The 24,922-nt window shown below is 41.6% G+C and overlaps 1 protein-coding gene across 1 annotated transcript in view; it reads right to left on the reverse strand.

Moving 5' to 3' along the window:
• Positions 1-1,060: 1,060 nt before the first annotated feature.
• cyth3b (cytohesin 3b) overlaps positions 1,061-24,922 on the reverse strand; it is a 38,349-nt gene continuing 14,487 nt past the window's right edge. Inside the window, exons 2-13 of the mRNA XM_073495106.1 lie at positions 16,389-16,471; positions 16,066-16,130; positions 14,896-14,962; positions 14,652-14,770; positions 14,177-14,257; positions 13,104-13,216; positions 11,809-11,957; positions 11,116-11,227; positions 7,849-7,925; positions 6,630-6,701; positions 6,339-6,493; positions 1,061-3,854 (exon numbers count right to left, since the gene is read on the reverse strand). Of these exons, the coding sequence (XP_073351207.1) occupies positions 3,782-3,854; positions 6,339-6,493; positions 6,630-6,701; positions 7,849-7,925; positions 11,116-11,227; positions 11,809-11,957; positions 13,104-13,216; positions 14,177-14,257; positions 14,652-14,770; positions 14,896-14,962; positions 16,066-16,130; positions 16,389-16,471 (1,166 nt within the window). The 3' untranslated portion in view covers positions 1,061-3,781. The remainder of the gene's footprint in view (positions 3,855-6,338; positions 6,494-6,629; positions 6,702-7,848; positions 7,926-11,115; positions 11,228-11,808; positions 11,958-13,103; positions 13,217-14,176; positions 14,258-14,651; positions 14,771-14,895; positions 14,963-16,065; positions 16,131-16,388; positions 16,472-24,922) is intronic.

The following is a 24,922-nucleotide window of genomic DNA, read 5'->3' on the forward strand; positions in this document are numbered from 1 at the left end:
AAAATAAATGTCTGCCGTCAGACCAAACAGCCTGGAGTTTCATTCACACAGTGATGCTATATTTGTCCACAGGGAGGCAGTGCTGGCTCTTTTTTTGTTCTGCAGGTTTTTCTCAGTTGCTTCGGCAAAATTGTCAAATAAAAATCATGATTCTCTAAAAATAATTTTCGAAATTCATAAATCTACAGTATGAACTTTCACACTTTCATATTTCAATCGAGTGGCTGTGTGGTCAAAATGGACGATACTGTCATTCCTTTAAATTGCTGAGACAGAGACACCATTCACCATATTACAAGACACTGCCATCAACATGAATTTGAAACTGTTATTTTAAGGGGAAAACGTTCCATGATGTTGTTTTAAAGTCCCTGTTTTAGGCAAATTATGTGTTTGATCACCAACTATGACCTCAGTGCTATTACATCTCATTAAATTAAGCCCTTTGTGATAGTGTCAACAAAAACTGAACATCATGAAGACTTTATGGCAGAACAGTTGGGTTGTGTATCCAATAAATTGGTGTATTTGGATTAGGTGACTTTGTTTCGTGCTCGTCAGCATAAAATTATGCCGAAATTGTGCTGAATGTCGTGAGAACTCAAACCAATTTTTCTGAAAATGTGCTTAAGATATAATGAAAAACTATTTCTGCAGGGCTGCCTTTAGTTTAGCTCTTAATCCAACCATCTGCAATCATTCAAATGATGTAGCTGGCACTTATAAACTTATATTTCTTATTTCTCACCATGTTAAGATAAAAAAAACAGTAGAGGGCGCTCTCTGCCCAGTCGTCCTGCTCCACATCTTCTCTCCCACTCAGATTCCTCACAGGGACTCCACATGTTTTCCTTTACCTTTCCTGTTCTACTTCCTGTTCGTTTACCATGGCCTTGAATTACAAACCCCTTCGCTCTGCATGTCTGAGGATGACACCGTTTACATTCAGAGGGCTTGTCACGAGAACTATCTGTATAATTCATTAATGAGAGCTCATTACTTATGCAAATATGTAGGTCAAAACAAGCATCAATAATAAATACACCATACATCCACTGTATAAGCTTTATGTAGACTTTATATAGATACACGTAATGTACAACGTGACCAATAGCTTTTACAGAGAATATAAAAGTTAATGTAACTATAAGCCCACACCGGGCGGTAGAAGATAATATTCTGCCCTGACCACAAGGCTTTCATTATATTTTACAATCACATAGAAAACTACTGGTGTTTATAGCTTTTGACATCATCATCAATGATAGTATCATCATCATCATCATCATCACTGATATTACTTCACTATAATCATCGTCATTAACATCGAACATCATTTTCACTATAATCTTTATCATCATCATCGCAAAATACACCCATCTTTTTCATTCATAAATCATGGCTTTTTAACAGAATCATCACAGTTATTGACCAATATTCTCCACCTCCTCTTCATCTTCATCATGATCATGATCGTTATTATGTTTTTCTTATGATTATGTTTAAGGCTTTTTTGTAAAGAAGACCCCAAACTGCTGATGCAAACTTTCTGCCTGTATAGGCTCAAACATGTTACACAGAGTGTGCATACTACAACAAAGAGACCAGAAACCTATACATTATATATACATACATAACTTAAGCATACGTTGTTTTAACATTTACAGGTAGTATTAAACCATTTCACGAACGAAAATAAATACAAAATGATAGCCGGTTATATTTATATACTTTTAAAGAGGAACACAAAAGCAAGCAAGGATCTTTAGGATTACAAACCAAATGCAAACATCACAACAGTACATCGACCTTCACTGACATAGGTCATAGACAAGAAGAAGAAAAAAAAGCTTAATCGGACTGGTACCCTACTGGGCCATTACACAGCCAGAAAATAAAACCTACCCAGTAGACTGAAAAGACTTTCTCAAAGGAAAGTTTTGATTTTTAAGTTAAAATCCTTAAGATTTTGATAGTCACCCTTTTTTTTTTCTTTTACATTTTTTGGCTGTAGCTGAAGAGTGACAGGAAATGGGGTGATATTGGGGTACAATAGGTAATTAATGCTTTTAAATTTTGTAAATACCCCTTTAATTACTTGTTTTCATTGGTAGTGGCCATCCCACTGCTGGGTTTAAATGTCCCATATTGTTGAAAGTGATATTTCCTGACTTGTGATTATAAAGCAGGTTTAAAAACAGCGACAGAGCTGATGCGAAAAACATGATAGGTGATGCCTGCTCAGGCCCGTGTGAGCTGACCAATCAGAGCAGACTGGGCTTTTGGAGAGGAGGGCCTAAAATGGAGTGTTCAGACCGGGAGTGAATAGCGGCGCTGCAGCAATGGACAGTATGAGTTTTAACAATAAAACATGTTTAAGAAACGCAAAATAAAAGGCAGGAAACTGAAAATGAGCATAATATGGGACCTTTAAATCTTTTAAGGGGTTCAAAGGAAACAATGCATTCACGCATCGCTTATAATTCCATATCATAGATATCGGCCTCATCGTTTACTGTTCTTTACCCTACAGCCCTACAAGAGCAGTATCAAGTTACTGCCAAAGTAAACCCAACATTTGTTATTAAAAACGTTGAACTGTGAAACATGGGGTGGCTTTTATTGTGATTTTGTCAATGAAAATTAGTTGTATTTGTCACTGACGTTAGCACCGACCGAGATAATTCTTTAATAATATGTGTACAAAGCAACACAACGGTCATTTTCAAATTTTAAAAGAGGTAATGGAGCAGATTACCTCAGCAGCAGCATGAAATCAGATTATTGTTGCAATCTTTATCAAAACAATGTGAGTTTGTTTGGCTGCACTGTAAAGTGATACACCAGGGAGGAGGGTTTGCCGTAGTGTTAAACTGCACTCGCTGTCAACACCATTAAACTCAGGTGTCTCCAAATCTTAAGGATTATAACTTACAAGTCCACAGAGGAAGTTTCATCTCAAGCCCGGGCAAAAGCTCATTTTCTACTCAACTAAAATAAAAAAGTATGCACATTTCAAAAATTCTCTGCTCCACACAAATAAATGAAATCAGCCCAGCTGACTCAAGACTGTAATGCTTTGCTAGGAACCTAAATGTAAGCCGGCGCTGTTTTCTGAGGTTACTCTGAGCAGGGCTTCAGTCGTATGGCACCTGTAGAGAAGAATTCAGCACCAGAGTGAGATGACGACATGGTCCAGGTGAGGTTATACTGTCTCCTCTTCACACCCTCCTTCCTCCAAACGTCCCTGTGTAGTCGACCACACACCTGAACTCTGATTTTGAATTACAACTTTTTTTCATAAAGCACAGTGGAGGGAACGCTTGTATGACTTATGCACCCATACTGTAGATGCTGTGTGCACTGATAGCATGCACACTGCTGCATACACACACACAAACACAAACATATTGGTCTATAATAACCCACATGCATGCATGTGCACCTGAAACATGGCAGTTGTGCTTTAGGGAGACTTAGAAACAAGTTATGATCATGAGAGGGGGAGGTGGGGGGGGGGGGGGGGGTGTATGAGATGGAGGAGAAACAAACTGGCTGGTTAGTTCTTCATGTGCTGCTCCATGCAAGAGTCAAGTCCATATATCTGAGTTTTCTGGAGCTCCGCCGTCCCCTCATGTCTCCACAGCAAGTGCACATGACTCGTGGACAGTCCAGGGGTGAAACTGACGCTCAAACTCTTTTCTGGGGTTGACAGTCATGTCCGTTGTGAATGCAAGGAGAGAAAGATGGAGGCGATGGAGGTTGAGAAGATTGTCCCTCTTCACTTCTTGTTGGCGATGCGTCTCTTCCTGGTTGCCAACATGTCGTAGAAGGGATCTCTGCTAATGCTGGCCCTGGAGAAGAAGCCAATCAAAGGACAGCAATGAAATAAATAATAAGGCCACATGAGAGGAGGGTCTCGAGCATCTTTGATATGGAAATGTAGGCACATTTATACAAACCCCTGCCTTAACTAGATCAAAAAAAAAAAAAAAAGAACAAAGTTTGTGCAGTGACCTAGTTTGGTTTCCATGGTTTCTGAAGAGCAACCCCCCCCCCCCCCTCCCAAGTTTTTCTTGGTACTCCAGTTTGCTGGAACCTCCTCCAGAACTCGTAGTAAAACGCACAATGACAAACTCTCGCTATTCTGCAGGTTTGTAGGTCTGAAGGTTGCCGAACAATGGCGCCCAAGATTATTGACTCTTCTGCGTTCTCCGGCTCCCCTCTAGAGCGATGGCGAGGCAGCGCACAATGAGAGCCAGTGAGTCAGGAAGCCATTTGGGCTCTACTGAGGAGCCCAGTTTCACGGCTGCTAAATCCTGTTAGCACCAGCACAAAGCAAGAAGAGGCTCAACCCCCCACTGCGGATATCTCTGATTCCCTTTACAACGCCACGCGCTGAAGAATGAATCTGTGTATGATGACTATCCCGCTCTTTCATACGGCTCATTGTCATTTTGCACAACCCAATTTCATGAAACAAAAACTCTATTGTAGATCAAATCCAAGCGCGGCTCCCGTGACTAATAAGACATTTCCTCCATTTCTGTCCTTAAGAATAAAAATTTAATATATTTAATTACATTGGGAAACGAAATATAAAAAAGACATACTACAACCTACTTTCTTCATTGACCCAGTTGGGCCACCATCATCTGGGTCTGTATGTTTGTGACTCAAGATAAGCAGATACAGTGCCGCCTCTGTGATCATCTCTACTTTAGAAGAGGGGGAAAACCATCATTTCCATAAAGCGCCTTTTTATCTCCCCAGACCCCGACTCTTCTTGGACCCCTCTGGTTAAGTGCAAGCTGCGGCTCGTTAGCCTCCGTGGCTGCAAAAGTGTCAGCCCAGTTTGGAGCTGGCTCTCCTGGATAGGTTTGCTGGCTCACCCCCGGGGTGCTATAAGCAGTGACTAATCCTCCATCATTTCCCCAGTGCATACTCTAAGGAGGAGGAGGAGGGAGAGGGGGGTGGTTGCACTATATTACAGTATAGAAGTGCTCTGTTCTGCTGAGCCAACTCTCTTTGACATTGCACCATCTTCTATGCAGGCGATTACAGAGCAACATTTAGGTCACTGACAGCAAGGTTATCATTACTGGGAGCTGTGTATGGTATCTGACAGAAAGAAACCACACTTTCATTGTCTGTTTTGCTGTTTATATAAACTATTGTAATGACACACTCGAGTAGTAGATTGAGGTGTTTCGAAGATCCACATCAGTATGTCTCTTGGGTGTCTTCTGCATTGTTCTTATACTCCAAAACACCATTTAGTACCAAACAAAAGATCTACATTTTCTACATCAAATGTTTTTGAAAGGTTTATCTTGGCAGCTGGCAGCTTTTTCACTGTAATCAGCTCATGAAGTCAACCCATCCATCAAGAAGGAGAAAATGCACTTTTAACTCTGGCACATATCGTCATTTAGGCTTGATTTAAATGCACAGTATGTCATTTCTACCGCTATGGATCTCTCAAAAGACGTAAGTAGTGTGGGATCATGGGAGTGTTCATTGGTAAACCACTACCATTGCTGATGAAAATCCACCTGACATGACCCAGGCAGAAATGTTCACAGATAAGGTAATGTTTTAAAGTTTTATTAAAGTTACATTTATTCACAGACTTCCTTCCTCACTCTCTGACTCTCTGGGAAATTACAGCGACAGGCAGCCAAATGAAACCCACCAGCAACTTAAGTAAAATTGCGGTTTCTCTGGGCTTGAACATTGCTGTAAATATTTGGGACATAGTAAGTTAACAAAATATACAAAAAAAAAAGATCTTGTTGTTTTTAGACATGTCAATGCTGAAATGTGACATATTATATCTTTACGAAGCTTTATTAAAGGCGTAGTTGGATGGTTTGGGAAAATACGTTTCTTTGCCTTCTTATTGAGAGTGAGATGAAACGAGTGTTTCCAGTCCTTGTGCTAAGCGAAGCTAACCGGTTGTCCAGCTATTCCTTCCTTTACATACTATACGAGTCTGTCTAACACATAACAGAGCTTACTTGAACTAATAAAAGTCTCACTGACACAAGTTTGTTTTAGCACCGCAACCACTAGAAACAGATTACAACAATTCAGGAAATCTTAAAACAGCTAGCCTGCCTGAAAATAACAAAATCCCCCTACTGGCACCTTTAACGCTCACTTATGAACATGTTATATTACGTATTTTGAATCTGAAGTGTAAAGTTGTGGTTTAACTTGGTGGTGTCTTAAGGAGGTTACGACGCAGCGTGGAAAAATCAGCCAATTCCCAGCAAAAAGAGGGAATAAACATGAACCAGAACTGTTGTTGTAAGTGTTTTTGTGAAGAGTCTTACTTGATGGATTTAATCCACTCCTCTTTCTCTTCCTGGGTGGGTGCTGATATCCTGTACACCACATGGTTGCCCTCGACAACACGCCCATCCGCCTCAGTCTTGCAGGCTTTGATCACCTGGCCCTTATGATTGGGGTTATAGAGCTCAAAACAGTTCTGGAGAAGGGACAAAGAGCAGGGCGTCAATAATGTGAGATAATTAGATGTAAACATCAAACGAACACAGTAACAGATGAGAAAATATCTGTGACGTATGATCTAAGGCTGAGGTCTCTAATGAGGCAGCACTCACAGGTTTCCTTGGCTCCTCCACCTCCCTGATGCTGAGATTCTCCAGTGGGATGATCCCACGAGGCTCCTTGTCCTAAAGGAGAGAGGGATGACAAGGAGAAACATGAGATGAGGCAGAAAAACAACCAAGTACATACAATGAGAGACAGAGCAACTGAAAGTAAGAAGGAAGCAAACAAGAAAGAATATAGAAAAGAAGGAAAAAGGCAAGAAGACGCAGACAGAGCAAGGGAAGTGGAGAGTAGAGGAGTGTGTGTTTGTGTGTGTGTGAGTTAAGGGGGGAGGGAAAAGAGAATAAAATCCTCTGTGACATGTTGTGCTAGCATTGAAATCAACCTTGTTTTCCCCCTCCCCTCATCCTCGCTGCTCTTTAACAGAGCAGATAATGTGTGGAGCAGTCAGACCAGAGGACGGGACATAATGATAGTGTCCTGAAGGATAATACTAGGGTAGAGAGAGGACAGTGCTGATGTAGCAGCTAGCTGGGACACAGAGGCACTGATAAAAATCTTCATTGATGCACGCATAAGCTTATTCTCAAAGAAAGCGACACGGACGGACAAACACAAACACACATGGACACTAAGAAGAAAATACAGAGGAATCAACTTTCTTTATTCCCACACAGGGCTGACCCATGGGCTGTGCTATAATACCAACAACTGATGACCATTATGTAATAGGTTATTAAAGTGTTTTGTCAACAGCAACCACAGTAGCCGCAAGTGGAAACAGGATCCAGGCATTTTGAATTTCCCTTTATTCTCCAAAATTCCCTCGAGACTGTTTCTTTAAAGACATCATCATTATGTGACCTGAATATGAAAACTGACCTGCAACATGTCCAAACATGTAACTCGAGATAATCATTAGAAGAGTGTAACTGTAATAAGTGAGGAATCATAAAATCAGCCAAAACCCTCCCATTAGCTGATCCCAATGGTTTTCTTGCAAGACCTGAGCTAACTCTGATTGGTTTGTGTCCATCGTTTGTGGCTATCAATTTGTACGATGAAAGTAGTCCACTCTGAATTTGGAAACCAGACAATATTCATTTAAATGCATTTTCAAATGATAAATTATGACATCAAAAAGGAACAAAGACCATTTTCATTCAATCTAGTGGGTCATGTACCCTAAACAGCCCACAAACACACACAGAAACCAGCACACATGCTTGCAAAGAGGCACTTCACCGATCATCTTAGCATGACACTCACTGTCGTGTATTCGAAGTAGTAGAGGCAGTTGTCCGTCAGGATGAACCACCTTCTCTTCCAGGTTTTCACTCGGCCCCCTGACAGGAAGAGGAAGAGGAGACAGGAAGTGACACAAAGGCCGCAGTGACAGACTGGCTGCCTCCCATCAGGAAAAAGAGCAGGGATATGACCCACACCCACACACTTTACTTTAAAACTGACATAGATATTATAAAGTGCTCAAATCTGAGTAATTGTTGACTTCTAGAAGAAGTCAACCACATGATTATGTCATGAGACAATTAGACACAAAAATCAATACTTAATCTATTAATATGCAGTCCACGCCATTGAAAAGTTTTTTGTTTGCTTGTTTTCAGGCTTTTTAAAATGTTTTTCTGGATGCGTTGCCTCTAAAACTCCACATGAGATCATCTGTATTGCTGAACTGATTAAAAAAGGATGCAACGCAGAGGCAAAAGTTATTTAAAAGGAAAAAGCTGCGCTCCCAAATGTTTTAAACTCAGTGTTTCAGGTAACTGCTGCTGTACGTCTCCGCTGTGGTTGAAGAGAAAGTTCACTTCGACTTTCTGAAAACTGAAGCGAACTGCACATGCGATTACAATCAACCACCACCATCTCTCCTAACTCTGAGCTTAGTTAAATGATGAATCAAACAACTGATAAATTATTACTAACCCTGCCTTTTCATTTTTAAAGGCAACAAGATAAAACCCCATTGGCTCTCAGGAGAGGGGTTCAAGCAGCACTTGATATGAACCTAATGTGGCACCAGAAGCAACCCTGAAGGAACACACATGTAGACACAGACATTTAAGTACAAACACTCACACACACACACACACCAAACCCCAGAGCAAGTTCACCACCTCACGTGTTAACTTGTGCAAACTACATCCAAAAAAAGCAAAGAGGGACAGTGAGTGAGCACAAACGTGTTGGTTTGAAGCAGAATTCGGCCTCTGGCAGCGACTGCAGAGCCGTGTGTTGGAGGAAAACACCAGTTGTCTCTGAGATGTAAAGCTGAGACAGTGAGGAAGCTCTCCTGGTGGGAGACATATGTACGGTGTGTTTGTGAAGGCTGTGAGAGAGCAGTGATGGAGGACGTATTCAGATCCCTGTTTTATCCTGCACTGAAGATGTTACTTCAAGTCGCCCTCCAGTTAGAAGTGTGTTTTTCTTCTTGTTCCTACAGTTGAATGTTTCAGCTTCACTGTGCAGAACGATGTATTTGTGGAATTTGACATTCATTGCTGAAAGCGTAACTTTTCTCTTTGCCAATTGAAAATCACACATCACAAATAGTTCAGAAGCCAGTCCTGGTCCAATATTCAACACACACAAGTATAATGTAGCAACTTGAGACACTGAGAATGGAAGCTCTTCATGTGTCTTGTGTGCAAACAAGACACATGAAGTAACAATACTTTAGTACAATATTTCCCTCTGAAATGTAGTGGAGTAGTACTTAACTACAGTACTTAAGTAAATGTACTCAGTTTCCTTCCATCACTGTGGGAAAGGCACATTCAAATGCAAACCTGAGCTTACACACACTTCAAAACACGAACCAAAACATGAAGACGTGCACACGAGCACCTTCTGATGACTTCCTGTGCGTGTCCTCTGACCTAACATTCCTGATTAGTTCCTCTCATCACTAACCATCCCTTACACAACACTTTTCACTGCAGCGTTTCCTGTGCCGTTGCGCCTCACATGAGCCTATACGGGCCACATGTAATTACCATAGCCCCGGGTTTTTCCTTACATTTCAATAGACTCTGGCTATTGAATTAGCGTGGCCAAATTTCCGCTCAGTGCAGAGAGAGATTTGCTAAAAAAGGCATTTATTCCTTCACATCCTCCAGGGTTTATTTTTAGAGAGTCAAATTAGAAATATTATAGTGAGAACTGGTGCAGGGAAATGGCTCCAGGGAGGAAACCGTACTAGAATGTAATCATGTTAGGTCTGTGAGCCACAATGGGGCTATTTGCATTCATACTCACTAGTTTGATGAGACGACGGAGACGTTACACAGAGTGAGAGGAATGTGCAGGTCAGAGCCAGGTGTGTGTGTGTGCGTGTGTGTGTGTAAACAGTAATAAACCTGATCACCTGCAGTGAGATTGCCCTTTAACCTTTGACAAGCAGTATCCAGGCTCTTAAACAGTTTTATGTCCAATAATACATCTTAACATCTTTAATGTAGTGTGAACGGCAGAGCGAGGGCGGAAAGTCCAAATCAAAAACACGTGTAAACATACAGGAACAATTTGCAAAACAAGACCAAGAACTGTATTACCTCACTGGGAAAGCATACAATCCCATTCAATCCCTGGCGCGCACACACAAACTCACACATAACAAATAATTACAGTGTGTGTTCCCTCCCAAACTCCACTAAGATGTTTTTTTACAAGTCTGTATCCAGATGTGTAAACAATGCAGGAATAAAAAACATGCCTGCACCAAATCTCACACATAAAATGTAATTTTTTTTCATCTCTCGAAATGGAGTGGACGCTTCAGCGGATGTTTACGTCACATTATTTATGCATGTCATGATTTATTCATGAAGTCTGTTTCCATTGCATGTTGTCACATTTTGCTTTTATTGAAAAACACACTTTTCCACCTTTTTTTGGCAATAATTTCTTTAGATTTTTGGCATTTTCAGGTTACTTTGTGCACAAACGCACTTAAAAACAGGTGGAAACACACCTGTAGATAAGCAAAAAGTTGATTAAGGGCATGCTGACATCCATTTTGTGATTTTATAAGAAGAGAGCCACACATACTGTGTACACAGCTTTGTAAAATTGACAAAAAGGGTGAGTATCCATTTATCTGGCTTTGTGTGAACGCAGATAGTTTAATGCATCTGGCCCCTGGACTTAAAGATGAAAGTTTAATAGCATTTTTCAGCATATGTTCCAACACCTGATGTTACCCAGGTACATTCATGAGTCTTACCTTAATCTGTTACACACTGTGAGGGCTTCAAATACACTAGTGTTGATCTTTCGAGCACTTTAAATCTGACTTCAACTCGACATGTATTAATTTTAACCAGCGATGAACTAATCCGGTTCACGCCATCTAAAACACGAGTGATATTAACCTCACTCTGTCCTCGAGATCTTCCTCAGCTGTGAGAATAAAGCCCCGGTTGTAGCGAGAAAAAGTGGTGGAGTAACCAAATAAAGTCATCCAGGATGTCTTGCATTCCCTCGGCAGGAGAATGTGCGGAGACACACACTAACCTAATTTGAGAAGCCAGCCCTCCCTGTCTGGGTTGAAGAACGTGTGCGTCAGGTCGTTCCCATCATCCTCTGGGATCTTGAAGGGTTCGCTCTTGATGCTGTCGTATAAATTCTGCACAGAGAAAGAAAACAGAAAAAGAGAATGTTGGAAAAGCATGAACACTTCTCCCCCCATCATCCAAACATTCAACCCAGCCTTCAGTTTAACGGTGCATCAGACAAGACATTGACAGACTCTATTTCAGTGTCTGAAACAAAGATTCATACCTCAACGACTCTGGGAGCTGAGAGACTCTTTAACAAAGTGTTATTTCTACTTAAATGAAGCCAAGGGCACTTTGATTCAGCCGTCAGCCTTCACTGTGTGGGTAGATCATTTTGTTTTTAGGTGCTTTTCTTTGAGAGACCGCAGATGATCATTAGCATCAGTATCTAGGGAGAAGATCTAATTCTGCTGAACTGCAGATATCTCAATTAGTGAGGCATGACTCTCTGCTCTGCATGGAGGAGAAATTCCTACAGGTTTCTTTTTGGTGTGCTAGAACATAAAACAGCATCTAATTAAAGCCCTACTGCACACTTTTAATTGTTGCAGTAGTGTTTTAATGCATGTTTTACCAACAAAATGTAATTGTAGACGCTACATTGGATACATTTGTCATGCCAAACACACTAATAAGTCAAAGCTCTCACCCTGAGTAGCTCCTCTGGGAGGTCTCCCCCCTCATTGATCCCTCTGTTCATCGAGATGAAGCGCTCCACGGGGGGCTTGTCTCTGACGTTGGGATTGTGCAGGCTTGTGTTCAGCATAATGATAGCAAATGATAGGACGTAGCAGGTGTCTGTGGAGGTAATAACACAGTGTCACTGTACAGTAGGAGCCCATGTCTGTATGTGTGTGTCAACATGTTTTCTTGCTTAGTATTTATGGATTTATGTGGAATTTATTTATATGCTCATTTTCAGGTTCTACTAGAAAATCAATCATTGATGATATAATAGAAAGACGACAATCTAGAATTTGTCTCCCTCAAATCTGAATGTAAAACAAAAAGGTGAGCTCACATTAAAATGTATAATTTCTAAAGTGGCAGTCAAAGCTATTCCCTTCATTTACTATAATTGCATTGAGATGACAGCACAAACAATGTATGATTAATTTGACAGCAGTCCATCATGAGATTTCCTCACCACCAAATTTAGGACTCTGTGTAATAAAAAGGAGAATTTAATCAACAAAGAGCTCCGTGTTCTGGGTCACACACACAGTCATGGTGCCCTCCAAGGCCATGATGCAATGAAGTCACACATTCAAATCCATGATCCACTGCTCTTGCGACTCGACATCATAACTCCTGCGTGCCATCCTCTACCCCATCCATCCACACACTAACTGCCCCAGTCAACATCCCCTGCACTGTAATTTACAACCATGAGCGCCCCGGTACAGAGAGATGACCAATAACTAAGTCTGGCTGTGTCACCACTGCACCACATCAATATTCATGACCTGAGCTGTCACCTGTGTCCTCCTCAACGCTCGTTCCGTTAACAAGAGCAGGAGATGACGGAAAAAGACTGCACTAATGACCACTATTGACTGGTGATCAATTTCATTATCACTGCTGGAGACACAAATAGCAATTACACCGCGATAAGTGAGCAAGCTGCTAACCACGTTGGTCTGGTCAAGATTAGATCGAGAATAAACCATCAAATTTTCTGAAAGCTGATGTCGGTGTAGTCAGAGAGAGTTCTCATATTCTCCCGTGTTTTAGGAAAATCTCCAGCGCTGATTTATACAGCCCAAACAGGCCCAGCTGTCTAGTGGGAGGAGACAGACAGTCAGAAGAAGCATTGATCTGAGAGCGAGGTGGTCTGGCTGGCCCCTAGTATCTGTTCTGGACTGTCTGGATGACTCTGACTCATATATCTGCTGCTGTGTGTGTGTGTGTGTGTCTGTGTGTGTGTGTGTGTGTGTGTGGTACCTGTGGACTGGAAGACGCCGGGATTGCATTGGCAGTACCTGGAGGCAAACGCCTCCATCATACGATCAATCTTCTGGGCTTCGCCAGGAAGTCTAAAGCTCCACAGAAACTGCCTACAACAGCAGAAGCAGAGAGAGACACATATGATGACAGGACATGAAATACTGATGCAATTGTATATTACAGTCACAAACCCTTTATGTCTCTGTTGTCTCCTTTTACAATAACATTAGGAAAGGAAAGGAGCTACGGAGCAGCCTTATTGAGAAGAAGGGTTATTATTTATATCACATATCATACAAGGTACAACATGGTGAAACTGGTACTCAGGTCACAGAGACCTTGACCTTTGAACACGATATTTCAGTCAATTCACCCTTGAGTCCAAGTGGACCTATGTGCCAAATTGGAAGAAATTCCCTCGAGGTGTTCCGGAGCTGTTGGGCTCACAAGAATGTGAGGTATAAAAAGACAGCGTCATCTGCAAATAAGTTGAAGCTGACTCAACTTTGGCTGCAACACAGCCTCATCTGTCACAGCAGAAGCTCTGGCATGTTACTTTCTTACATACAAGACGTAATTCTACTTTTTAACTCGTGACAACTGATTCAATGCTGAAATTTGTCACAAAATCCTCTCTTGTGATATATATGAATAATTAGTTCTCAATCTCCAAGCTCCAAGGGGTTTGTGAGATAATTCATAGGGGTTACCAAAAAAATTAACACATTTGAGATTGGGGAATAGTTTACCAGTGATTTAATTTGAAAATAGATTTTATTGATTGTGTTTGAGAGTGTGTACACACAACTACTACAAGTTCTGTTTGGGCAAACACACAAAAAACTCCTCTTTAAAATTAAAATGTTTGCAGATGTTGTGAGTTGAAAGGCCCAGTGCTATTTTAATCAACTACACAGTTTGTTGATGTCTTTAAACTACAGTAAAAAATGTGAGACTCAAACTGGACGTCCTTGATCATATTTCAACTTCTAACCAGTGGGGATACACCCACACCAACACAGATTCTTGCATATTTTGTAATTCAGAGCTGTTTTCGGTTGTCAACTCACCTTAAGGCTTGTACAAGGTTGAGGTCTGCAAACTCGTGAAGCTCCACAAACGCCTGGAGGACCTTGATATTAAAGTCATCCCTGGAGGAGAGGCAGGACAAATGTCACACATTTTTAACTGTTTAAATGGAAATCGACGGGCAAAACAGGTTTCATGTTGGAAACACACTGCAGTGAGAAATTCTTATGTTTTTGGGGTAAAGGTGCTCAGACAGAGAGCCACTGTGTCGGCTCAAATCCCTGTTGTTTTGACAGTCCTATCCCCATTGATTTCCCTTCGATAAGAACCACATGTCTGCTCAGTTATTTTACTGGCATGGTTTCCCGTTGCTGCTCTGCTCCATAAATCCAGACTACCAATTTCCTGGGGCTTTATGCCCTCATCTGAGCTTACACAGTGGAGATCTGACAGAGAGATGAGGGGAGAGGAGAAAGAAAGGTGGAAGAAAAACAGAAGGAGAACTGGAGAGCTCACCGTTCCCCTAAGTAGTCCCCGATGACTGTTTTGTTGAGCCCCTCGCCTTTGTAGAGGAACTGTGCGATGTCCTCTGGGGTGTTCTGGAGAAGATCGTTCTCCAGAAGAAATTGGATCCCCTGTTTAAAAAAAGAAAGAGGACACTGATACTTAGTTACCTATTTTTGGGGGTATAAAAAAGGGGCTTAATCAAATTGTGTAACAATGTTAGTGATTCTGACAATCAGTTTAGGGCTGGGCTGACCTTTTTAGGGTCCATGTTGAACTTCTTCCTCCCCATGGCGATCTGTTTGTTTCTTTGTGTGGTTTTGCTGCAATAAAAGCAAACATCCATCAGGTGACAGTTGATGGTGTGGTGTTGTCCCCAGGCTGCTGTGTTTGTTCAGTAGGTCAGTTTGTGATGGGCTGTGACGTGACTTTGTTTATTCTCTCCTCTGTCAGCTCACTGCACAGCGAGTTTAAACTGAAGAAACTGGAAATATGCTACACATGGCGACATGTGATTTAGTATCCCTTCAACTCAACCTGTCCTGCAGCCATTTGGAAGAACACTTCCTGTTTTAATGTCACTCGTCCTCAAAACACATTTTGCAAGCGCCCCACAGGGAATTTTCCACCTTTGTGTGTCTGTGCATGCTCCCTACGCTTCCTGTGTTCCCAAAATAGCCCCTTTGCAAGCTGCACCTGAGACACACAAACATACTCACACACGCACACACAAACAGCCTGACACAAGGCCTCACTCCACCTCATCAACCAATCAAATGAAAGCCTCTGAGTGCGGAGTGTTTGGTTAATGTTTAGTCGAGGGATCGTCCCGTTTCACTCCTCAAACAACGGGGGATTAACACACACACACACAGACACACACACACACACTGACAAAATGACAGGTGTGAGGCTCGCGGCAGATGTAACGACATGGCTCAATGGCTTTGGAGAGTAAAGGAGGCAAATGGAAGAATGAACTAGTCCTCAAACAACTTGTCAAGTGACAGAAAATATATCAACAGCAATTTAGATAATTGATTAAGCATCTAGGTCAAGCAAACATTTGCTGGTTCCAACCAATCAAATACAAGAATGGACCAATAAATTAAGTCTTTGACTGTAAGGGGAGACAAAACAAGCAACATAAAGAAGTGATCAGGCGATGGACAGAAAAGTAATCTGCAACTATTCTGATAACTGATTAATCATTTGAGGAAAGTTTCAAGCATTATTGTCTCATTTTACACAGGATATCATCTATCATCTTGGGAACTCTGGGAAATTTTGATGGGAATATTCCACACAAAATGACTAATCGATTAATCAGGAAAATGACCAGCAAATTAATTGATAATGAAAAATATCATTAGATGCAGCCCTAAAACAATCAATTAGTCCAAAAAAAAAACAAAACAGATCTCACCTCTCCCCCACACAGGTTAGCTGCTCGATCTCAGTCATCACCTCTGCGATCTCAAACTTCAGCCGCTGCAGAGAAGAAAACAGCAAAATGACTCTTATTCTGGATACTAGAATTTGTGTAAGCTCTCCTTATAGTTAGGGCTGAGTGATGTGTTTAAAATAAATATTACACAATCTTAATAGGGCATTTATTAGATGGTGGTCGAGCAACTGTATGCAGAAAATCACACGTAAAAAAATCATTCTCCAGCATCATATAACTACTTACGATGACTTTCTGCTGATGGAACAAATAACAAACATCATCCTTGGACTGTCACTTACTTCAATATCATCCAGAAGCTCTTTTTTCCTGCGCCGTATGTTCGACAGCTCATCTCTTTCCTCCAGAGACAGGTCCTCAGGTACTGTAAAATACAGAGAGTAGAGAAAATGAAAGAGCATGTGTGAGCGGGAGAGGCAGGGAGGGAGGGGCAGGGTTATGAGGATGGATTAAATTAATTCATGTTCCGACCAGCCAGTCAGAGTCACAGGGATTAGGCCTCACAGTGCATACCTGTTCAATGAATCCAATCCCAAAGACATTACTCGTGACCTAAATTAATATACTCACAGTTGGAGTTCATACACTCTCGGATAAGTTTATGAAAAGGTTAACTCACTACGTTCCAAGATCTAAAAACTAAAGAAAATTTGGGAAAACTTTCTTTGAGAAACACAGAACATATTCTAGTCCTCACATTTTATATCAAATAAAATCACTGGCATCTTCACAGTGTGATTTATGCTCTAATGGTTCTACTGGGACAGATTGGGAACGGTAGAAAGTCTTTGAAAAGAAGCAAGCAGGAATGTATCTCTTATTAAAGATAACAATAGCTCTAAATAATGTTTTTATTGGTTTCTCACAACAAAAAGTGTAACTCACAGATCTGACAGGATTTAAAAAACAGATTTCTGTGCACTGAAAAAGCCCTCATATGTTATCTCAAAGGCATCAGTTCCTTTCATGGTTGGACATTATTTATTCAGAACAAAGGGCTGTCAGAAAACATGAGGCGCAGGCACAAAATGAAATTTCATCTGAAGTTGCAGACCTCCAATAACAGACCACTTGGGGGCAGCATAAAGGATAACGCGTATTCTCTCTCTTTTACCTCGGTTTTGGTCTCCACCAACTCCTAAAGAAAAACATCTGACTCTTAAGCTGCTAAATGCTCCTCTATGTTCACCAGTCAGTCTCTTACTGTCTCAAGACAATAATGATATGATTTATGCCGGGGTCTTTGTCCCTTTACGGCTGGAGAATATGATTTGTTGGCCAGGGCATCTCTGCAACACCACATTGCTTTATTTATAATAGTATGTTGTGACACATTTTATCTTGATCTAGATTCCAGCTCCGGCATATCGCACCACCCTATATTGCATATTTTGATAACATTTAAAGTATATACAGTGTGTGCAGTTTAAATATAGAGCAGGTGTTGGAAGTAGATCACACAAAAGCCACATGAGGAGGAAGTTTCTCATGAGAATTTTCTTCCAAACCAAATTAAAGCCACAGAAACTTCCCTGTTGAAAACCGGATCACTTCCATAAATAACATCCTGTATATCTGACACACACACACACACACACACACAAGGACCACTGAGCATCTGGCGAGGCCTGCCCCCTCAAATATTGGCTTTCTGATCGTCAACTCTCGTCGAGCCCTCATTTGGGGTAATTAACACTGCAGAGGCAGAGCGGCACATCACGCAACACGCATGTTTTACAGCGTGAGCACACACACACTGCATACACAGGTGAGTACACATTATATCCGCCATGCATGCAGAATTTAAACTTCACACACACAACATTTATTTTATCCTACACTGTGGGTCCCCCCAGAGCCAGCTACTTATCCTTCATTTAACCGTGCCACGTCAACTTCTCCCCCCCAGACCCCTCGGAGGACCTCCCCCTCTCTCCTCCACACATCAGAAAACAGCAATCCATTTGAGAGTGGGCTGACAGGAAGTAGGTCATTTTCACATGGAGCTATACCAGATTGTGCTTCTCCTACGCTGTTTCTCTCTCTCTCACACACACACACATACACACACATATACATGCACACACTCCCCCTCTATCTCTCTCTTTGTCCGCCTCCATCCCAGTGCTTGAAGTGGGGGTGAGAGCAGATTCAAATCCCCCAACTGAATCATACCGCTAAGCAGCTTTACAATTCATACGTTTTTTTCCCCCGTTGTTTCCCCTCCGACTGTAAATAATGGAAAAAGAAAAGTAAAGTTATTTCCTCTCCTCTTTATCTATCTACTGAATCTCTCTCTCACACATTGTTTAAATCCTTCCCTCTCCTCCGTCTTGATCTGTAAGACAAAGTGACAGAAGCGGCATGGACCATTAGGTGACTCTGTTCTGAGGGCTTCGAAATGGGTTATCACAGGCGAGCAGCCAGTGAAGAGTGCAGGGATCCAGATGGGTGTAGATGGCTTTTTTAACAGTGTGATCATCGCGCTCACACAGCATCTACCAACTTCAACGAGACGAAAATGCAGAAGAAAGTGAGAGCAGAGAGAAACAGAGTGGAGTGCTGAAATAATTTTATAAAAGATATATGAAACGTAATAAGGTGCAGAGTGGGTTGGATGGTAATGGGGTATAAATACCATGTCTGAACGATGACTCACCCCTAATTTGTCAAGATGTCAAAAATAAGTTCTTTCACTGGCTTGACTGCAATGAGAAAATGCTCTTAATGGCATTAAAGCAGTTGCTGGTGATTTAATTAAATCCTGTATTTATTGCACACTGTAAGACTGCAGTTGTTATAATGTCATATACAGACTTGTCAGGTTCATTTTTGGGAAATTATGCCAAGTGGGGAAAAAGGGGTGAGAGAGAGGTTTTTGGGACCGCGTGGGCGGATGAATCTGCTTTTCTTTCTATTTTTTTTTTTTTTAATTCTCCTTACTGCATGTTCAGATAAAATGCACAGCAAATCTTAGAGTTTGACTTTGTATGATGACATACAAAGTCACCTGAAAGACTTAATCAGACATGTATTCAGCCAGAGCAGCACAAATTGAACACTTCAAATGTAGCGAAAGGCTATGGAGCAGCTAGGAAGGGAATACAGTACCAAGGTGGTCTTCTTGCTGGATTTGTATCCTGGCACCCCGGGGCCGAGTCAGCAAATAGGACCCTTAGCTGCACGGCAACCCAGCTAACAGCAGCTACATTTAGCAGCAGTTAGCTTAGCGGTTACTTTAGCAACAAAGCTAACGGTATCTATCCATCAAGAAACTTCATTTAGAGGTGCTGGTAGGCAGATTTTGCTACCTTTGGACAGAGCAAGGCTAGCTGTTTCCCCTTGTTTCCAGTCTTTGTGTTAATCTAAGCAAACTGCCTACTGTTGATGGCTACATATACCGTACAGACATGAGTTTGGTATCAATCAATTCGTTTGCGTGAAGAAATACTTCCAGAAATATTACTTTAAAAGTTAAGACTGAAAGTTCTTAACCTTAACAGAAGCAAACAAACAACAAGAAACAAAACAACAAGACTTTAACTTAATTGTGGTATTTAAGGACTTTTTTTTATCTCTACTCCTTTGTTTCCTTGACAACTGGGCAACCCCACCTCCACCTGCCGAGGAAGATGGTGTGATGTGATTGAAAGCCCCAGAACAGCTGCTACATGGACCTTGAGATGAGATTGTTTTGTCAACAAATAACAAATAAAAAGTTTGCCGCAACAGAAAAACACATGCTCCTGTGATAAATCATGATGTATTTGGGATTTTCTGGGAAACTTAGCACCTTCACTTCTGCTGGTTTCCACTTGTCAGTGCAACACGAGTCAAGTTAAAGAAACAAAAAGAGAAAAAAGTTGGAAAGAGGAAAACGTCTGCATGTGAGAGAAACAAAGACACAAAAGGCTGCTGTCAATGCCAAACAGCAAAGAAATGGAAAGACTCAAGAGTGATGTAGGAACAGATACCAGCGCACCAGACATCTTCACACTCTCTGCTCCGTTGCTCTCTTTCCTTGGCTTCAGTTAAGCAGCCTCATAAAGCAGTAATTGTGGAGCAAAGAGACCCTGCAGGCAACCTACGTCTGAAATGCGCAAAAAAGTCCTCCATCCCTCCTACTCTGGCTGAAAGAGCTCGCCTGGACTGGAGAATGGCACAGATTGTCTGAGGACAGAGAATCTGTTTTGGGTAACAATTCCCCCGCTGTGTGTGTTTTGTTGCATGTGGAAAACGCAGAGAAATTTGATATCATTGCGAGGACAACTACTACTGTACAGCCGAGACTGGGTATCTGATGCATTATGCATGAAAGTCTAGGAATCTTTGAGTGTGTCTTTACGTGTGTGTATTCCCATAGAGCGCAGCCCTCCTGAAATAAAATCCATATTAGGTTATATACAAATGCTCCATGCTTAACCCTGGGCACAGCCACATAGATTACCAATGCAACACCACTCAGCCTTTTCATATTATGACTTAGGGAGCTGCTATTCCAGTAACAATCAATACATCATCATAATGGTTCAAACTTGCATGCTTAGCCTTTTCCTCCCATTGGTCTTCAAGCATGCACGGATGAGTGATTGCCACTGTGCTCGAGTTTTCTCAGACAGAAACGTGGTCCGTCCAGACTTTTTCAAAAACTAAGGTCATTGAGTTAGAACCGTCCCCTTTCCAATCTCACAACCACTTTTAGCTCTCTTCCTCAGGTCAACCGTAACCACAGGGGTCAACACCACCTCCGGGGGTTATGGGTAAAGGTCAATCATGTCACCGACTGCGTTTAAGTACGATCAGTGTGCCGCAAAGGAAGCACGGAAACGGTTTCATTGACCGAGTGTATGCTGAGAGTTTATCACCAAAGAGAGAAAGATGGAATTGAAAAGGACACTGAGTATGTGTATGTAATAATGAATGTTGGCGGAGTCCTGCACTGGATACAAACTGCCTTCACATGAACTGATGCATGCATCGGCTTCAGTGATACTGTTCCTACTTTTATCATATTGGTTGAAGCTTTCTACAGCCTGATCACGGCTGTATCTGTTACTGCTAACGCTGCTGTATTTTTAAAAGCTTTCCACTGGTGAACTACATGGTGGCTTTTATTGAGAAACAGCCACCATGGAAATGTATTTTGTTGCTGAGGTCAGTGCTGATGCGTCGACAAAACATGATACAAGAAGTTTTGTACAAACTCAAACCTCCACCAGGTCATGAAGGTATACAACTCCTTTCATTGTGCCAAAAATGGAAATTACTGACTTTCTTTAATTATTTTTCCTCTTTCCTCTGTTCTCTGGAACATGTGGTCGTCAGACACAGTTGGTGATCAACCAGGACTGAAATCTTAGTAAGTATTATAACATTAAAATGTAGCAAAGTAAAACTGACTCGGTCGCTTCTGGGAACAGTTGGCACATAATTGCCAATCATTAGTGGTTAAACCTCGTGACACTATTATAACTCATGAACTTGCCCTGCTCCAGAAAGTCAGAGGTCATAAACAGGAAAGCAGAGATCATGTGCTAATTAATCAATGAGTCACTGATAACTGTTTCGAGTCTACTCATGATGTGCACTTTTATAATCTCAAAGATGCTGTTTGTTGGAGTCAGTGATCTCTGTCTTGGTTACTGTGTGAGTGGCAGTCCTTACCCATAAGATACTCTGCTGCCGGATCTGTGCATGAAGCTTTAGGCTCCAATCAGCTGATGAAAACTACTCAGGGTCTTGAATAATACATTACTGCCCTGATCCTCATTCCAGTCCACGGTTCAGGCAGGAAGACCTTCATTCTGAGACAGTTCCCTCCCGGAGATACTGGGGTGATTGGGATCTGATTCACGTGACCGACGCGCCTTTATTGGCAGATTGCAAAGTCAACTGACTAAACGCCTTTGACAGTCATGCCTTTCCAATATCCTTGGCTCTAAGGGCAGTGGAGAGGATGGTTCTGCATACCGATAGCCTTGTCCTATTGGGTGATGCTTGCTGAACAGTCCATTTGGAGTCATGGATGTATGTAATCGATCAGGGTCGATGTTTAGTCATCGTTATGCTTTTGATCAAGTTCTCACTGTTGCATGTAATTTCAGTTGAAAGGTCTCCCTTGTGATGCATTCAAGGACACTCGGATGTGATAATATTAAGAGTCAGCCGCCCAATTATTGCATTTGTAGCTGGGCTGACACATACATTTGTACATTTTACAAATCTTGTATGATGCATTAAGTTGCACAACACATTTTAATCAGCCTTTTGCCACAGCTTCTATCTCTCTCTACCGTGGGTGCTCACACTCAAAGTAAATGCATAACCCACAGTCTGTTTTGTCTTTTAACTGTTTCAATAAGGTTTGATTCAAACGAGAAGCCCAATTCTTAAAATTGTTGACAGAAAAATAAAGGCAACATTAGTTTGTATGATTCTACTTTGAGCTGAAAGTGAGGATAAAGAAGAATATGGACATGCAGATGGCTGGGAAATATGGTCTTGCAGTTTTGCAGCTATGCTCGCTTTTTTTTATATCTCAGGCAACACTGTAGTAGCCACAATATGTAAAATACTACTCCAATAACGTTAAAACAAGGCCTTTGTGTGTCTGCAGGTTGCTAAACTGATGAAGAAAATTGGGAAAGCAATGTTGTCAAATCACTTTTCTGTCCAAAAGCAAGATTGTGGTTGTGAAGACCTATATATGACCTACATCAGCATATAAGAAGATTAGCAAGAACATAGCCTTTTTCTGTTTAGATAATTAAGTTATTCTTAATGCCTGTCACTGGGTCGGATCTTGACTTATCCGGTCTGGATGAGTCATGAAATCAAAACAGTTTTTTTGTGCTGGAGAATTCAGGAGTCTCACAGCGTAATGACAGAAGCTGCTCTGATGTTTGGTGGGGTGGTCGGCATTAAAACCAAGTTTACTATTTGTTGTAGCTTTAACATCAAACTACAGACAATGTGGTGGCACGATTCTTATTTAGCTTTAGAATCCGGCTTAATTTGTACATTGTGTAACCAGCTTATGAGCTACACTCTTGAAGTCTAAGACGAACAAAGGTAAACACTAAAACATCAATCCTTTCGAGTCTTATAACAGAATAATAGAATACTGATCCAATAAAGAAATGCAGTGTAATAAACATCACTGAATCTAAATGAATGAATCTAAAAGATTGTGCTATGCCTGTCGCCTTCATTGTTAACCGTGGAGGATCTGTAGGTGATGAGCTACTACGGAGACACTCATTGTGCTCGTCTCCTGCCTAAAAACTTCACTCAACAGAACCTGTGACGACCCTGACTGAAATGATGACAGAAAACCACCAGCAAACAGAGCCAGAGAAACACTTCCTGATATTCACCAGGCTTGCATCGGAACAATGGAGGGGATGTCTGCTGTGATTAGGACTGCTGGGCTGGTCTTCCCGTAACAATAGCAACCCGGTAAACACGAGGAGGACAGAGGCCGTTCCCACCGCAAGCTAATTAGGGAGCACTTACACAAGTTCACAACACAGCCAACACTGCATTCTGGCGAGAATGCTGCAAATATGTGCAACCCGGCTGAATTAAGAGTGATGCAAGAGAGCCAGGTAAGTGTGTCAGAGTCGGCCAAACACTGACAAAACAAATCCTCACATTGGCTGGGAACGTGCACTTCACAGAAACCTTTCACAAAACAAATCCTGAACAAAATACATACCGCGTCGCCTCTTCCTTTCCCCGGTTTCCATGATGACTGACATGCCATCAGCGGAAGTGTCTGTCTCCTTATGATGGTCGGTACCGCTGTGAGAGCGTCAAAGCTCTTAGCTTTTAGTAGCTTGGTTCACACTAATGCAGGCTGCAATTGTGGCTGGTAGGTGTGTAGTAATTGTTTTCCCCCTCGGCGTTACTCCTACTTACAGCGCTCAAGCATGCAGAGACACACAAAGCTCAAACACACACACACTGACATCCACTTTGACAGCTCCTGCCTCTTGACAGATGACAGTAGTGGTATGGAAATCGCCCACATTCCTCCTACTGCAACTGCCCAGTCTGGTCCAACCTGCTCTCTACGCGACTCATCTCTTCTTTTATGTCCATTTCTGTTCTCTTTCACTTCGGCTCTTTCTCTTTCTCTTTGGAGCTCCTTTCCACATTTCACCTGAAGAACACTCAACTCTAACATCTGCACTCCTAATACAGAAGTCGAACTGCCAAAAGGTCCATCTTCACCTCATAAAAGCTCCTGGATATTTATTATGGCAATGAAGGGGTTTTGGCCTTCATGTCATATGTAGAGTGCACTTGTTTTAAATACAGTCCATTCACCTGAAGAGCATCAGCTACAACTTTAATGAGACAGTGCCTCATAGTGCCTTTAGAGTCACTCTTACCCAAAAAAAACCCTCCATTTTGAGGTTTCAACATCTTTTTAAGTAACGACTCAGGATGTCCGCTAGTACATCAAACTGCATATGCCAAGTTTAAGATGGCGTGCCAAAGGAACACAGATCTGCCAAAGTCTTCTCATCCTTTAAGGTCCCTCTCTTCCAAGAACTTGTTCCTTCACATAGATAAAGACTGAAAAGATTTGGGCTGGTTTCCCATTTGTCTCATGCTGGTTTTAATAATATTGATTTCACAAACACATAAAAAAAAAAAAAAGATGATTTACGTCTTTATTTTGTCAGTAAAACAAAGGCCCACAATGGGATTTCATGACAAACCAAGCAGCAGCACGTTTCAATTCCCTCCCAGATGAAAATCTTTAAACAGGACCATCTCAATCTTCAGCATTTTGGCATTCTACTTT

The sequence above is a fragment of the Pagrus major genome, chromosome 23, assembly GCF_040436345.1.
Source record: "Pagrus major chromosome 23, Pma_NU_1.0".
NCBI classification, from domain to species: domain Eukaryota; kingdom Metazoa; phylum Chordata; class Actinopteri; order Spariformes; family Sparidae; genus Pagrus; species Pagrus major.